At 48.9% G+C, this 16,852-nt stretch overlaps 1 protein-coding gene across 1 annotated transcript in view; it reads left to right on the forward strand.

The window, feature by feature from the left end:
* The window catches only part of LOC120916796 (mucin-2-like), a 28,911-nt gene that overhangs the window by 10,900 nt on the left and 1,159 nt on the right, over positions 1 to 16,852 (forward strand). Inside the window, exon 4 of the mRNA XM_040327733.1 lies at positions 12,589 to 16,835. Within this exon, the coding sequence (XP_040183667.1) occupies positions 12,589 to 16,835 (4,247 nt within the window). The remainder of the gene's footprint in view (positions 1 to 12,588; positions 16,836 to 16,852) is intronic.

The raw sequence follows: 16,852 nt of genomic DNA on the forward strand, positions 1-16,852 counted from the left end.
GCTTTAGGTGCACACTGCAGAGGACACAGGCAGTACACCACGTGAGAATACTGCAGCTAGCACAATCACCTGCTAAACTATACAGTATATAAATATATATACAACACCTGGGATGCATATATATCCTCTACACACCTGCAGGCGGCCTTTTATAGTGTGGGGAGTGTACTAAACCCCCTGAGCCATAATTGGCCAAAGCATGCGCTTTACGATCGGCGCGGGAACGCGCCTAATTTAAATGATTCCCGCCCCCGACGGGATCATTTACATTGCGCACGCTTACGCCGGGCAATTTTGCCAGCGCGCCCTCGCAATTTACGGAGCTACTGCTCCGTGAATCGAGGGCAGCGCAAAATATTTGCGGGGGCGCAGGGCAAAATCGTTGCCCTGCGCCTCCGCAAATAGAGCGCAGATCTCTTTGAATCCGGGCCATTGTCTCTACTTCAGTTTCGCATCATTTGTGGTTATCTATACTGTTTTTTATATTTATCGTTTTACTTTTTTTTCTTCCCTCTCCTTTTTTCCTACTCTTCCTCTTCCTCCCCCCTCCCTTCCTCACCCCCCCCCCCAGTCTCCTAATGGTTTGTTCCTTTCTTTCTATTCCTCCATTATTTTCCCCAAATATTCCTCCGAAGTTTTAAAGTCTTTCCACTATCTCCATTTTTTATTATGTTTATTGAGTTGGCTCACGTCGCAGCTACATAGATATTCCATCCTGTTGTAGTTTTCAACTCTTTCAAACCATTCTTTTATGTCAGTTTTTTTTTTTATTTAGCCAATTTTTTGGTATTAGTCCTTTTGCGGCATTTATTAATGGTGGGATTAATGTTTTCCTGTATCTTGTATTTGATTTTTTTGGTTCATGGCAGAGGCGGCTCTCTCATTAGGCGGCCGCCTTAGGCCTCGCCCCCCCAGGGGCCTCGCGGCCTCCTAATTTGCCTAATGTGTGTGGGAGTTGGAGGGAATGTTCGCCAGTCGGTGTCCCCAGGGCCGTCTCTCTGCCCCACTATTACTTTTATTGTTGTCAGAGGCGGACTGTTCACTTTAGCACTGCACTGCCAGAGGTGACGTCCGGGATTCAGTGGGCGGCTGACCGTCGCTCCATGTACTTCCCTCCCCCGACTCCTCCTCTTCTACCGGGCTCTGCGGATCTCCTGCCATGTGCAGAGCCTGGATAATGCCAGCAGCGACCGAGCAGCTCTCACTAGTCTGATCCACTCTCTGGAATGGACATCTGTAATGGAGGACCTCACCTGCCAGACCACCAGGCACCTGGTGATTATCGGGGAAACTGTCTGCCGCCGAAGCTTCAAGGTACAGCATGCCCGCCGGTCCTGCCCGATACTGACACATCCTGCGACCGTGCAACGTAACCCCTGACCGAGGGCGCTTCAATAATTACTGCTGCCAGCCGCCCCACACACAGCCCTGATGCTATGTATGCCATCTGGCATATGATGGCAGCTACAGACCCCCTGTCATCACCATTATCCTCCTAATCCCTGTGCCTGACATCCCACCACCCCATCCCTGTCATCTTCAACCCCCTGCATCTGTCTGTCAGCTTCTCACCACCCCATCCCTGTTATCTTCATCCCTCCTGCACATGTCTGCCATCTTCCCACCCCCACCCCCGTCATCTTCATCCCCCTGCCCCTGTCTGCCAGCTTCCCACCACCTATCATCTTCATCCCCCTGCACCCGTCTGCCAGCTTCCCTCCACCCCATCCCTGTCATCTTCATCCCCCAGCATCTGTCTGTCAGCTTCTCACCACCCCATCCCTGTTATCTTCATCCCTCCTGCACATGTCTGCCAGCTTCCCACCCCCTGTCATCTTCATCCCCCTGCACCCATCTGCCAGCTTCCCACCACCTATCATCTTAATCCCTCCTGCACCCGTCTGCCAGCTTTCCACCCTCTGTCATCTTCATTCCCCTGCACCCGTCTGCCAGCTTCCCACCACCCCATCCCTGTCATCTTCATCCCCCAGCATCTGTCTGCCAGCTTCCCACCACCCCACCCCCGTCATCTTCATCCCCCTGCACCCATCTGTCAGCTTCCCACCACCCCATCCCTGTCATATTAATCCCCCTGCATCTGTCTGCCAGCTTCCCACCACCCCACCCCTGTTATCTTCATCCCTCCTGCACATGTCTGCCAGCTTCCCTCCCCCGTCATCTTCATCCCCCTGCATTTGTCTTCCAGCTTCCCAGCACCTATTTTCTTCATCCCCCCTGCACCTGTCTACCAGCTTCCCACCACCCCATCCCTGTCATCTTCATCCCCCTGTACCCATCTGCCAGCTTCCCACCACTCCATCCCTGTCATCTTCATCCCTCCTACACCCATCTGCCAGCTTTCCACCCGTTGTCATCTTCATCTCCCTGCACCCGTCTTCTAGCTTCCCACCCCCTGTCATCTTCACCCCCTGCACCCATCTGCCAGCTTTCTACCACCCCATCCCTGTCATCTTCATCCCTCCTGCATCTGTCTGCTAGCTTCCCACCACCCCATCCATGTCATCTTCATCCCTCCTGCACCTGTCTGCCAGCTTCCCACCACCCCACCCCTGTCATCTTCATCCCCCTGCACCCATCTGCCAGCTTTCCACCACCCCACCCCCTGTCATCTTCATTCCCCTGCACCCGTCTGCCAGCTTCCCACCACCCCATCCCTGTCATCTTCATCCCCCAGCATCTGTCTGCCAGCTTCCCACCACCCCACCCCCGTCATCTTCATCCCCCTGCACCCATCTGTCAGCTTCCCACCACCCCATCCCTGTCATATTCATCCCCCTGCATCTGTCTGCCAGCTTCCCACCACCCCACCCCTGTTATCTTCATCCCTCCTGCACATGTCTGCCAGCTTCCCACCCCCCGTCATTTTCATCCCCCTGCATCTGTCTTCCAGCTTCCCAGCACCTATTTTCTTCATCCCCCCTGCACCTGTCTACCAGCTTCCCACCACCCCATCCCTGTCATCTTCATCCCCCTGTACCCATCTGCCAGCTTCCCACCACTCCATCCCTGTCATCTTCATCCCTCCTACACCCATCTGCCAGCTTTCCACCCCCTGTCATCTTCATCTCCCTGCACCCGTCTTCTAGCTTCCCACCCCCTGTCATCTTCACCCCCTGCACCCATCTGCCAGCTTTCTACCACCCCATCCCTGTCATCTTCATCCCTCCTGCATCTGTCTGCCAGCTTCCCACCACCCCATCCATGTCATCTTCATCCCTCCTGCACCTGTCTGCCAGCTTCCCACCACCCCACCCCTGTCATCTTCATCCCCCTGCACCCATCTGCCAGCTTTCCACCACCCCACCCCCTGTCATCTTTATCCCCTCTGCACCCGTCTGCCAGCTTCCCACCACTCCATCCCTGTCATCTTCATCCCTCCTGTACCCATCTGCCAGCTTCCCACCACTCCATCCCTGTCATCTTCATCCCTCCTGTACGCATCTGCCAGCTTCCCACCACCCCATTCCTGTCATCTTTATCCCTCCTGCACACGTCTGCTAGAATCCCACCACCCCACCCCCTGTCATCTTCATCCCCCTGCACCCGTCTGCCAGCTTCCCACCACTCCATCCATGTCATTATCATCCCTCCTGCACCCGTCTGCCAGCTTTCCACCCCCTGTCATCTTCATTCCTCTGCACCCGTCTGCCAGCTTCCCACCACCCCACCCCCTGTCATCTTCACCCCCATGCACCCATCTGCCAGCTTCCCACTACCCCACCCCCTGTCATCTTTACCCCCTGCACCCATCTGCCAGCTTCCCACCACCCCATCCCTGTCATCTTCATCCCCCTGCACCCGTCTGCCAGCTTCCCACCCCCCATCATCTCCATTCCCCTCCACCCGTCTGCCAGCTTCCCACCACCCCACCTCCTGTCATCTTAATCCCCCTGTACCCATCTGCCAGCTTCCCACCACCCCATTCCTGTCATCTTCATCCCCCCTGCACCCATCTTCCAGCTTCCCACCACCCTAACTGCACCCATCTGCCAGCTTCCCACCACCCCACCCCTGTCATCTTCATTCCCCTGCACCCATCTGGCAGCTTCCCACCACCCTATTCCTGTCATCTTCATCTTCCCTGCACCCGTCTGCCAGCTTCCCACCACCCCACCTGCCAGCTTCCCACCCCCCATCATCCCCCTGCACCCTTCTGCCAGCTTCCCACCCTCCGTCATCTTCATCCCCCTGCACCCATCTGCCAGCTTCCCACCACCCCACCACCCGTCATCTTCACCCCCCCCCCCCTGCACCCGTAATTGGTAATTGTAAGAGTAATTGGTTAGAGAAAATTCTAGAAATTGCAAATGTATAGTTTATAGGATTTAAGGCTTTTAAAGTGGGGGTTCACCCTAAAAACAAATTTCTAACATTAGAGCCAGCATACTAAGGACATTTACTGTATGCAGGTCTTTTTTTTTTCTCCTTACATACCGTTATATTCTGATTTTGTCCAGGGCTTCCGGGTTCTGATGACTGTGGGACTGGGTGTTCCTATCCCTGCCTCAGGGTTCTGATGACTGCGGGACTGGGCATTCCGATCCTTGGGTTAGATGATTGACGGCTTGTGAAACAGTTCCCCTGTCGCACAACGCGCGTCACCAGATTTCCGGAAATAGCCGAGCTGCGAGTCGGAACTATACGGCGCCTGCGCAGTCAGCTCTACACGGCGGGCACCGTATAGTGCCGACTCACAGCTTGGCTATTTCCGGAAATCTGGTGATGCGCTTTGTGCGACAGGGGAACTGTTTCACAAGCCGTCAATCATGTAATCCAAAGATAGGAACGCCCAGTCCCGCAGTCATCAGAATCCGGAAGCCCTGGACAAAATGACAATATACCGGTATGTACGGAGAGAAAAAAAATGACCTGCATACAGTAAATGTCCTTAGTATGCTTAGTATGCTGGATGTAATGTTAATAAAAGAAATGTGGGTGAACCCCCGCTTTAATTTATGCAATTTATACAGTTATTTTTTTATCGCTTGATTTATTTTTCCCATTTTGAGCGTAAATGGGGCCTCATATCTAAGATTTGCCTAAGGCCTCACAAAGTCTAGAGCCGCCTCTGGTTCATGGAACACACAAGCTTGTATGCTATTAGCTATCTTTTCTCCAGATATTACTTCCACATATTCCCGAATTTCCTTCCAATATTCCTTTATCTTTGGGCAGTCCCACCATATATGTGTACCGTAGTTGTTCCAATCTGTCCACATTCTCTCCAACACAGTGGGGTTTTATCTTTATTAAATTTATGGATCACTTTGGGTGTCCTATGCCATCTTGAAATACATTTATAGTTCATTTCAATTGTATTCATATCAGTTGCGGTGTTATGTACGGATGCTATTATTCTTTCAACTTGTTGGTCCTCGAATTCCTTGCCTATTTCTTTTTCCCATTTCTCTATAAAATAAGGTTTTCCTTGTAGCTCATAACCGCAGTCGATCTTACTGCACGTTTGCTGTGTTTTTGCCCATAAATGCAGTCGATCTTACTGCATGTTTGCTGTGTTTTTGCCCATAAAAGCAGTCGATCTTACTGCACGTTTTCTGTGTTTTTGCCCATAAGTGCAGTCAATCTTACTGCACGTTTGCTGTGTTTTTGCCCATAAACGCAGTCGATCTCACTGCACGTTTGCTGTGTTTTTGCCCATACTGGACAGGTGCTATTTATTTCTGATTTTGTCCTGTGCAGGCAATAAAATGTCAGGAAGGACAACAAAGAAAGGCAAAGAGTCACGAGGGCAAGCAGGCTCTGCATCTAGAGGCAACGCTGGTGGTGGACACGGTGCATCCTCTTCAGGACGTGGCCATCTGACAAGCTCGTCCTTCTTTTCGGGAGCTGGCCGTGTTGAACCTCAACATGCAGAGAAATTAGTAGAGTGGATGACCAAGCCGTCCTCATCCTCCTCATCCTCTCTCACCCCTACTGAGCTTAGTTTATCTGGCAAAGCAGCTGCCAAGGCGTCCTCTTCCTTCTGCACAATGGCATCACACAATCCTTCCCTAGTCCCACCATGTCCTCCTGAGGAGTCCCCCGAACTGTTTCAACACAGTGTTGGGTACATGCTACAGATGCGCAGCGTTTTGAAGACTCCGATGACAGAACACAGATAGAGGAAGACATTGATGTGAGCCCAGAGAGAGCGGGTGCCCGAGAGGGACAGCAATCTGGCAGTCATGTTCCCCCAGCTGCAGCATACTGCCAGGTTTTCGACAGTGATGAGGAGGGAGGGGATGATGAGGTCACTGACTCTACCTGGGTGCCTGATAGGAGAGAGGAAGAGGAGGAGGAGGAGTAAAAGGCACAGGCACATCTCCAAAGAGGCAGGGTGCCCTCCAGGGGACAGCTTAAGGGTAGCACACCAACTGCATTACATCGCAGAGCTACGCCTGTGCAGGGCGCTGCTGCGTCTCAACGGTACTGCAAAAGTTCTTTGGTGTGGGCCTTTTTTTGAGACATGTGCATCAGATCGCACCGTTGCTATTTGCAACATATGTCTCAAGCCTATCTCGCGTGGCCAAAACATCACCCGCTTGGGCACCACATGCTTGACCAGACATATGTCGACCTGCCATGCAGTTCATTGGCAAGCATGCCAGAAAGACCCACACCAAAGAACAAAGCGGACCTCCCCTTGCCCCTCATCAGCTGGGAGCTCCAACCCCACTAGACCCTCAGTCCTCTCTGAAGCCTGCACTGATAGGACTGAAGGTGTAGAAATAGGTGTGTCACAACCTAGTAGTACATGCGGGAAATCTACTGATGGTAGCAGACAAATTTCCCTGCCCCAGCTGATGCAGCGCCGAAAGAAGTACTCTCCCAGCCATCCACGTGCCCAGCGGTTGAATGCTAGCTTAGCGAAATTGCTAGCACTTCAACTGCTACCTTTTCAGTTGGTAGATTCTGCCCCCTTCCGTGAGTTTGTGCAATGTGCGGTACCTCAGTGGCAAGTACCCAAACGCCAATTTTTCTCATGGAAGGGGATTCCCGCTCTCTACCGGCATGTGGAAGGCAATGTCCATGCCTCGCTGGACAGGGCGGTCAGTGGTAAGGTGCATCTTACCGCTGACTCATGGTCCAGCAGGCATGGACAGGGACGTTACCTCTCTTTCACGGCGCATTGGGTGACTCTGCTGGCAGCTGGGAAGGACGCAGGGCAAGGTACAGTAGTGTTGAAGGTTGTTCCGCCACCACGCCTCCAAAACACTACTACTGGTTGTGACACACCTCTCTCCTCCACCCCCTCCTCTTCTTCTTCCTCTGTGGCCTCTTACTGTGCTGATGTTTCCTCTGAACCAGCCGTGCTCCGTAGGCGTACGAGGGGCTACACAGGAATGCAGGCCAAGAGATGCCATGCGTTGCTAGAGCTGGTGTGCTTGGGAGACAGGAGCCACACTGGGTCAGAGGTTCTGTCAGCTCTACAGGGGCAGGCTCAGAGGTGGTTGATGCCATGCCAGCTTAAGCCAGGAATGGTGGTTTGCGACAATGGCACCAACTTCCTCTCCACCCTGCGACAGGGACAACTGACCCATGTGCCCTGTTTTGCTCATGTCCTTAACTTGGTGGTGCAGCGGTTCTTGGGCAGGTACCTGGGCTTACAGGATGTCCTGAAGCAGGCCAGGAAAGTCTTTGTGCATTTCCGATGGTCATATAATGCCAGTGCTCGGCTGGCAGACCTCCAAAAGGAATACAACCTGCCCAAGAACCGCCTAATCTGTGATATGCCCACCAGGTGGAACTCTACGTTGGCCATGCTGCAGCAGCTGCACACGCAGCAGAGGTCCATCAATGAGTATCTGTGCCAAAATGGCAGCAGGACAGGGTCAGGGGAGCTTGTTTTTTTTTTTCCTCAGGGATGCATGCACTGTCCTGTCACCATTTGAGTAGGCCACGAGGATGGTGAGCAGTGACAGTGCATGCATCAGTGAGACTGTCCCTCATATTCACAGTTTCCAGAATAGACACGATACTCCAGTCCTTGAAGTATTAAAAGAAAATTGGGGAGAATAAACTGAGCGGGTATTAGCCAGCTCCGAATAATTAGGACCTTATTGGAGAAAATGTGTCTATTGATAGGCGAGCATAGATAACACAGAGGTTTTTATACAAAAATAAAAATGTTATTAAATAAATTTAAAATTCCATAATAAAATCATTTTTGCCCTGATAGAATGCTGATGACAGAGTGATTAGACGGAAATAGACCAGCACTATTTCCGTCTAATCACTCTGTCATCAGCATTCTATCTGGGCAAAAATGATTTTATTATGGAATTTTTTTAACCTCTGTGTTATCTATGCTCGCCTATCAATAGACACATTTTCTCCAATAAGGTCCTAATTATTCGGAGCTGGCTAATATCCGCTCAGTTTATTCTCTCAAATGTCCTCTTATTCACTTGTTGGAGCACATGCTGCATGGAATAATGGACAGGGCCCTTGAGGCAGAACAGAGGGAGGAAGAGGAGGGCTTCCTTACCTCTCAAGGCCCCCTTTATCCAGACAGTGTTCCTGCTTGCCTGCCTATCACACAGGAAGAGGACGAGGAGGAGGATTGTGTCAACATGGAGGTGGAGCCTAGCACTCAGCATTAGCAGCAGTCTTCAAGGGATCAATTACAGTCCCAAGGAACCCATGGACTTGTACGTGGCTGGGACAAAGTGGCTACGGATCATGTCGTCCTCAGTGACCCAGAGGACTCTGCACCGAATAGCTCAGCAAACCTATGTCGTATGGCCTCCCTGATCCTGCAAAGCCTGCGGAAGGATCCTCGTATCCGTGCTATCAAGGAGAGGGATCATAATTGGCTGGCAACCCACCTTGATCTACGTTACAAGAGTAAGGTTGCGGACCTTATCTTGCCGGCACAGAGGGAGCACAAGATGAACCATCTTCGGGAGGCCTTGCAGAAAGGTCTGTGCAACACGTTCCCAGATACTGGGAGGTTACAAAATCCTGGTCCTGGACAACGTGTTGCTCAGGCTTCAGTCAGTCACAGAAGGAGCGGTGAAGAAGGTGGCCGCCTGAGCGATGCATTCTGACAATTTTTTAGTCCGCAGCCCCAAGGTATGACCGGTTCCAGCAACCATTGCCAGTGTCTGGTTTACATGGCGCAGGAATACCTAGGGGCAAGATCAGACTTGGACACCTTTCCCACCGAAAATCCTCTGGCTTACTGGTTCTTGAGGATGGATCACTGGCCAGAGCTTGTACAGTACGCAATTGATCTACTGGCTTGTCCTGCATCCAGCGTTCTTTCAGAATGCACATTAAGTGCTGCTGGAGGCTTTGTAACCGATCACAGGGTGTGCCTCTCCACCGACTCGGTCGATCGACTGACCTTCATAAAAATGAATCAGGCTTGAATCACCACCAGCTACCAAGCACCTGATGCTGATGTAACTGAATATTTTTTTTTTAAATGTCAGATCCCTTCAAGACTGCCTATGCTGATGCTGAGTGACTATCCTGTTATGCTGAGTGACTATCCTTTTCCTCCTCAATGATCATGCTGATAGCTTGTAAGAACATTTTTGGTTCTGGGCACCAGCACCAGTGCCTAAGGCCCAATTTTTCTGCCCCTGTTTAACAGGGGCGTGTAATTACAATTTTTGATGCAATACTTTGCAGCAGGCTCATTCCTGCGCTCCAACTAGAGTATCTGTGAGGGGTTGCAGTGTTGTGGCACCAGCACCAGTGCCTAAGGACCAATTGTTCTGCCCCTGTTTAACAGGGGTGTGTAATTACATTTTTTGATGCAATACTTTGTAGCGGGCTCATTCCTACGCTCCAACTAGAGTATCTGTGAGGGGTTTCAGTGTTGTGGCACTAGCACCACCACTACCACCAACAAAGGCCCAATTGTTCTGCCCCTGTTCAACAGGGGCATGTAATTACAATTCTTGATCTAATATTGCACAGCAGGACCCATTCCTGCGCCCACCAAAAGTAACTGTGAGGACTTACAGTGTTGTGGCACCAGCGCCAGCACCAAAGGCCCAATTTTTCTACCACTGTTCAACAATGGCATGTAATTACAGTTCTTGATATAATACTGTAGTTAACAGAGCAGGGCACTCCAGCGCCCACCAAGACTAAATGTGAGGGCTTACAGTGTTGTGGCAACACCAACACCTAGGGCCCAAATTTAGGCAGAGTATATATGGTAAGCCCCTACTTTCAAACATTCAACTTACAAATGACTCCTACTTGCAAATGGAAGGAGACAACAGGAAGTGAGAGTAAATCTACCCATAGGAAGGGAAATTCTCTTCTATAAGAGGTGTCTCCTGTCCACTGATGCTTTATCACCAATCCTTGTTTCACAAAAAAAAACATTTTTTTTTAAAAATCATTTGTCATTGGGACAGAAAGTGAATTGCAATCTTCCGAACAGATGCACACAGACAGCAAAACAAATGTTACAGGGGTGATAACCCTTCTCTATGTTTTCAGAAAAGCTTAAAAATAGATTTTATGGCTGGAGCTACACTTTAAAAAAAGTACCAGTTCACAATTACAAACATATTCTACTTAACAACAAACCTACAGTCCCTGTCTTGTTTGCACCGCCTATATACTGCTGTTCAAAGTATATAGGGCCAAAGGGGCTTGTAATGACCTGGGGGGAGTTGGGGGAAACCCATGCTATTTTTCTCAATGATTTTAATCCATATTGCAGGGACCAGACATTACATTTAAGCCGCAAGCAGTTTTAAATTTATTTTTTTCTAATCTCATTTTGTGCAGGGACAGTTCTAAACATGTGCCACTTCACAGGCATACTATAGACACCCAGCAGTTACGATATTTAAAGGAATTTTTCAATTTTTTTTTTCATTTTAAGCATCATTAAAATCACTGCTCCAGAAAAAACGACCATTTTTAAAACTTTTTTTTCCATTGATACATATTCCCTGGGGCAAGACCCGGGGTTCTCAAACCCGTTTTCCAACAATAACTTTCATATTAGGCTTTAACCACTTAACCCCCGGACCATATTGCTGCCCAAAGACCAGAGCACTTTTTGCGATTCGGGACTGCGTCGCTTTAACTGACAATTGCGGGGCCGTGCGACGTGGCTCCCAAACAAAATCGGCGTCCTTTTTTTCCCACAAATAGAGCTTTCTTTTGGTGGTATTTGATCACCTCTGCGTTTTTTATTTTTTGCGCTATAAACAAAAATAGAGCGACAATTTTGAAAAAAAATAATATTTTTTACTTTTTGCTGTAATAAATATCCCCCAAAAACATATAAAAAAACATTTTTTTCCTCAGTTTAGGCCGATACATATTCGTCTACATATTTTTCGTAAAAAAAAAATCGCAATAAGCGTTTATTGATTGGTTTGCGCAAAAGTTATAGCGTTTACAAAATAGGGGGTATTTTATGGCATTTTTATTAATATATTTTTTTTACTAGTAATGGCGGCGATCAGCGATTTTTTTTTTCGGTACTGCGACATTATGACGGACACTTCAGACACTTTTGACACATTTTTGGGACCATTGGCATTTTTATAGCGATCAGTGCTATAAAAATGCATTGGATTACTATAAAAATGCCACTGGCAGTGAAGGGGTTAACACTAGGGGGTGGGGAAGGGGTTAAGTATGTCCCTGGGTGTGTTCTTACTGTGGGGGGGGGTGGCCTCACTAGGGGAAACACTGATCTTCTGTTCATACATTGTATGAACAGAAGATCAGCATTTCCCCCGCTGACAGGACCGAGAGCTGTGTGTTTACACACACAGCTCCCGTTCCCCGCTCTGTAACGAGCAATCGCGGGTGCCCGGCGGCGATCGAGCCCGCCGGGCACACACATGGGAGTCGGGGGCGAGCGGGGGGCGCGTGCGCGCGCCTCCGGCGGTGCGCACGCGCCCCTCCGGCGGTGCGCACGCGCCCCTAGTGGCCGCTCAAAGAGCCGCCGTATAGCTACGGGCTCTCGCCCAGGAGAGCCGACCTGCCGCCATATAATGACGGTGGCTGGTCGGCTAGTAGTTAAAATTAGCACTTTTGAATTCGAACGTTCGAGTCCCATAGACGTCAATTAGGTTCTAAATGTTCATGCAAACGTTCGGTCCAGCATGCCCCTTTAGAAACTTTTGTTCGAACAGTTGACATGGGCTCTCGAAAGGTATATACCAACAAACAAAAATACAAATGATTGTTCCAAATAAGGATATTTTCATTTGATTTTCTAGGTTATTTTCTATTTTCTAGGTGATTTTCTAGGTTACTTTCTCAATTATTTAAATGTTCTTTATAATTTCTCGTCAAATGCTCTCATGGCAAATATCCCCCAGGATCGAATGTTAGCAAATGTTAAATTTGCTTGGTGAAAGTTGACAAATATAAACTGACATTACATACATATTAAAAATAGTACGGGTATTACAGTATATGTAGCTTTTGTGAAAGACATGTTGCTGAAACATTAAAAGCAGGTTGTTATGCCTAGGACACTAGCTGTAAGATCTAAAAAGAATAAACATTTATAAACCAAAAAGAATAAACATTTATAAACCTCATTAACCAGTTATTTTCTTCTTTTTACAGACACAATCATTTCCAAAAATACAGATAAATTTGGATGCACTGTAAAAACTGTTTGCAATGAAAAATGTGTTATTGAGGAACAACGAGAAGGAAATTGCCCTGTATCTTCCACCACAGCACCAACCACTCGCTCTACCACTTCCCCTACATCAACAACATCAACTACTCGCTCTACCACTTCCCCTATTTCAACATCAACTACTCGCTCTACCACTTCCCCTACATCAACAACATCAACGACTCTCTCTACCACTTCCCCTACATCAACAGCATCAACCACTCTCTCTATCACTTCACCTACATCAACAGTCTCAACCACTCTCTCTACCACTTCCTCTACATCAACAGCATTAACCGAACTCTATCCCACCATCCCTACATCAACAGCCTCAACCACTCTCTCTACCACTTCCCCTACCTCAACAGCATCAACCACTCTATCTACCACTTCCCCTACATCAACAGCATCAACCACTCTCTCTACCAGTTCCCCTACATCAACAGCCTCAACCACTCTCTCTACTACTTCCCCTACATCAACAGCCTCAACCACTCTCTCTACCACTTCCCCTACATCAACAGCATCAACCACTATCTCTACCACTTCCCCTACATCAACAGGATCAACTACTCGCTCTACCACTTCCCCTACACCAACAGCATCGACCACACTCTCTACCACTTCCCCTACATCAACAGTGTTGACCACTCTCTCTACCACTTCCTCTACATCAACAGCATCGACCACTAGCTCTACCACTTCCCCTACACCAACAACATCAACCACTCCCTCTACCACTTCCCCTACATCAACAGCATTAACCACTCTCTCTACTACTTCCCCTACATCAACAGTATCAACCACTCTCTCTACCACTTCCCCTACATCAACCACTCTCTCTACCACTGCCCCTACATCACCTACTCGCTCTACCACTTCAACTACATCAACAACATCAACCATTCCCTCTACCACTTCCCCTACATCAACAGCATCAACCACTCTCTCTACCACTTCCCCTACATCAACAGCATCAACCACTCTCTCTGCCACTTCCCCTACATTAACCACGCTCTCTACCACTTCCCCTACATCACATACTCACTCTACCACTTCCCCTACATCAACAACATCAACCACTCCCTCTACCACTTCCCCTACATCAACCACTCTCTCTACCACTGCCCCTACATCACCTACTCGCTCTACCACTTCAACTACATCAACAACATCAACCATTCCCTCTACCACTTCCCCTACATCAACAGCATCAACCACTCCCTCTTCCACTTCCCCTACATCAACAGCATCAACCATTCTCTTTATCACTTCCCCTACATCACCTACTCACTCTACCACTTCCCCTACATCAACAACATCAACCACTCCCTCTACCACTTCCCCTACATCAACAGCATCAACCACTCTCTCTACCACTTCCTCTACATCAACCACTGGCTCTACCACTTCCGCTACATCAACAGCATCAACCACTTCCTCTACCACTTACCCTACATCAACAGCATCAACCACTCCCTCTACCACTTCCCCTACATCAACAGCATCAACCACTCTCTCTACCACTTCCCCTACATCAACAGCATCAACCACTCCCTCTACCACTTCCCCTACATCAACAGCATCAACCACTCTCTTTATCACTTCCCCTACATTAACCACGCTCTCTACCACTTCCCCTACATCAACAGCATCAACCACTCTCTCTACCACTTCCCCTACATCAACAACATCAACCACTCCCTCTACTACTTCCCCTACATCAACAGCATCAACCACTCTCTTTATCACTTCCCCTACATCACCTACTCGCTCTACCACTTTCCCTACATCAACAACATCAACCACTCCCTCTATCACTTCCCCTACATCAACAGCATCAACCACTCCCTCTACCACTTCCCCTACATCAACAGCATCAACCACTATCTTTATCACTTCCCCTACATCACCTATTCGCTCTACCACTTCCCCTACATCAACAACATCAACCACTCCCTCTACCACTTCCCCTACATCAACAGCATCAACCACTCTCTCTACCACTTCCTCTACATCAACAGCATCAACCACTAGCTCTACCACTTCCCCTACATCAACAGCATCAACCACTCCCTCTACCACTTACCCTACATCAACAGCATCAACCACTCCCTCTACCACTTCCCCTACATCAACAGCATCAACCACTCTCTTTATCACATCCCCTACACCATCTACTCAATCTACCACTTCCCCTACATCAACAACATCAACCACTCCCTCTACCACTTCCCCTACATCAACAGCATCAACCACTCTCTCTACCACTTCCTCTACATCAACAGCATCAACCACTAGCTCTACCACTTCCCCTACATCATCAGCATCAACCACTCCCTCTACCACTTACCCTACATCAACAGCATCAACCACTCCCTCTACCACTTCCCCTACATCAACAGCATCAACCACTCTCTCTACCACTTCCTCTACATCAACAGCATCAACCACTCTCTCTACCACTTCCCCTACATCAACAGCATCAACCACTCCCTCTACCACTTCCCCTACATCAACAGCATCAACCACTCTCTTTATCACTTCCCCTACATCACCTACTCGCTCTACCACTTCCCCTACATCAACAGCATCAACCACTCCTTCTACCACTTCCCCTACATCAACAGCATCAACCACTCACTTTATCACTTCCCCTACATTAACCACGCTTTCTACCACTTCCCCTACATCAACAGCATCAACCACTCCCTCTACCACTTCCCCTACATCAACAGAATCAACCACTCACTTTATCACTTCCCCTACATTAACCACGCTCTCTACCACTTCCCCTACATCAAAAACATCAACCACTCCCTCTACCACTTCCCCTACATCAACAGCATCAACCACTCTCTTTATCACATCCCCTACACCATCTACTCAATCTACCACTTCCCCTACATCAACAACATCAACCACTCCCTCTACCACTTCCCCTACATCAACAGCATCAACCACTCTCTCTACCACTTCCTCTACATCTACAGAATCAACCACTAGCTCTACCACTTCCCCTACATCAACAGCATCAACCACTCCCTCTACCACTTACCCTACATCAACAGCATCAACCACTCCCTCTACCACTTCCTCTACATCAACAGCATCAACCACTAGCTCTACCACTTCCCCTACATCAACAGCATCAACCACTCTCTCTACCACTTCCTCTACATCTACAGAATCAACCACTAGCTCTACCACTTCCCCTACATCAACAGCATCAACCACTCCCTCTACCACTTACCCTACATCAACAGCATCAACCACTCCCTCTACCACTTCCTCTACATCAACAGCATCAACCACTAGCTCTACCACTTCCCCTACATCAACAGCATCAACCACTCCCTCTACCACTTACCCTACATCAACAGCATCAACCACTCCCTCTACCACTTCCCCTACATCAACAGCATCAACCACTCTCTCTACCACTTCCTCTACATCAACAGCATCAACCACTCTCTCTACCACTTCCCCTACATCAACAGCATCAACCACTCCCTCTACGACTTCCCCTACATCAACAGCATCAACCACTCTCTTTATCACATCCCCTACACCATCTACTCAATCTACCACTTCCCCTACATCAACAACATCAACCACTCCCTCTACCACTTCCCCTACATCAACAGCATCAACCACTCTCTCTACCACTTCCTCTACATCTACAGAATCAACCACTAGCTCTACCACTTCCCCTACATCAACAGCATCAACCACTCCCTCTACCACTTACCCTACATCAACAGCATCAACCACTCCCTCTACCACTTCATCTACATCAACAGCATCAACCACTCTCTCTACCACTTCCTCTACATCTACAGAATCAACCACTAGCTCTACCACTTCCCCTACATCAACAGCATCAACCACTCCCTCTACCACTTACCCTACATCAACAGCATCAACCACTCTCTCTACCACTTTCCCTACATCAACAGCATCAACCACTCTCTCTACCACTTCCCCTACATCAACCACGCTCTCTACCACTTCCCCTACATCAACAGCATCAACCACTCTCTCTACCACTTCCCCTACATCAACCACTCGCTCTACCACTTCCCCTACATCAACAGCATCAACCGCTCTCTCTACCACTTCCCCTACATCAACAGCATCAACCGCAAGCACTGCTCCAACAACACCAGAAGTCTGCCTTTCGAGAAAGGTATTTATAGTTTGAAA

The sequence above is a fragment of the Rana temporaria genome, chromosome 11, assembly GCF_905171775.1.
Source record: "Rana temporaria chromosome 11, aRanTem1.1, whole genome shotgun sequence".
Taxonomy (NCBI): domain Eukaryota; kingdom Metazoa; phylum Chordata; class Amphibia; order Anura; family Ranidae; genus Rana; species Rana temporaria.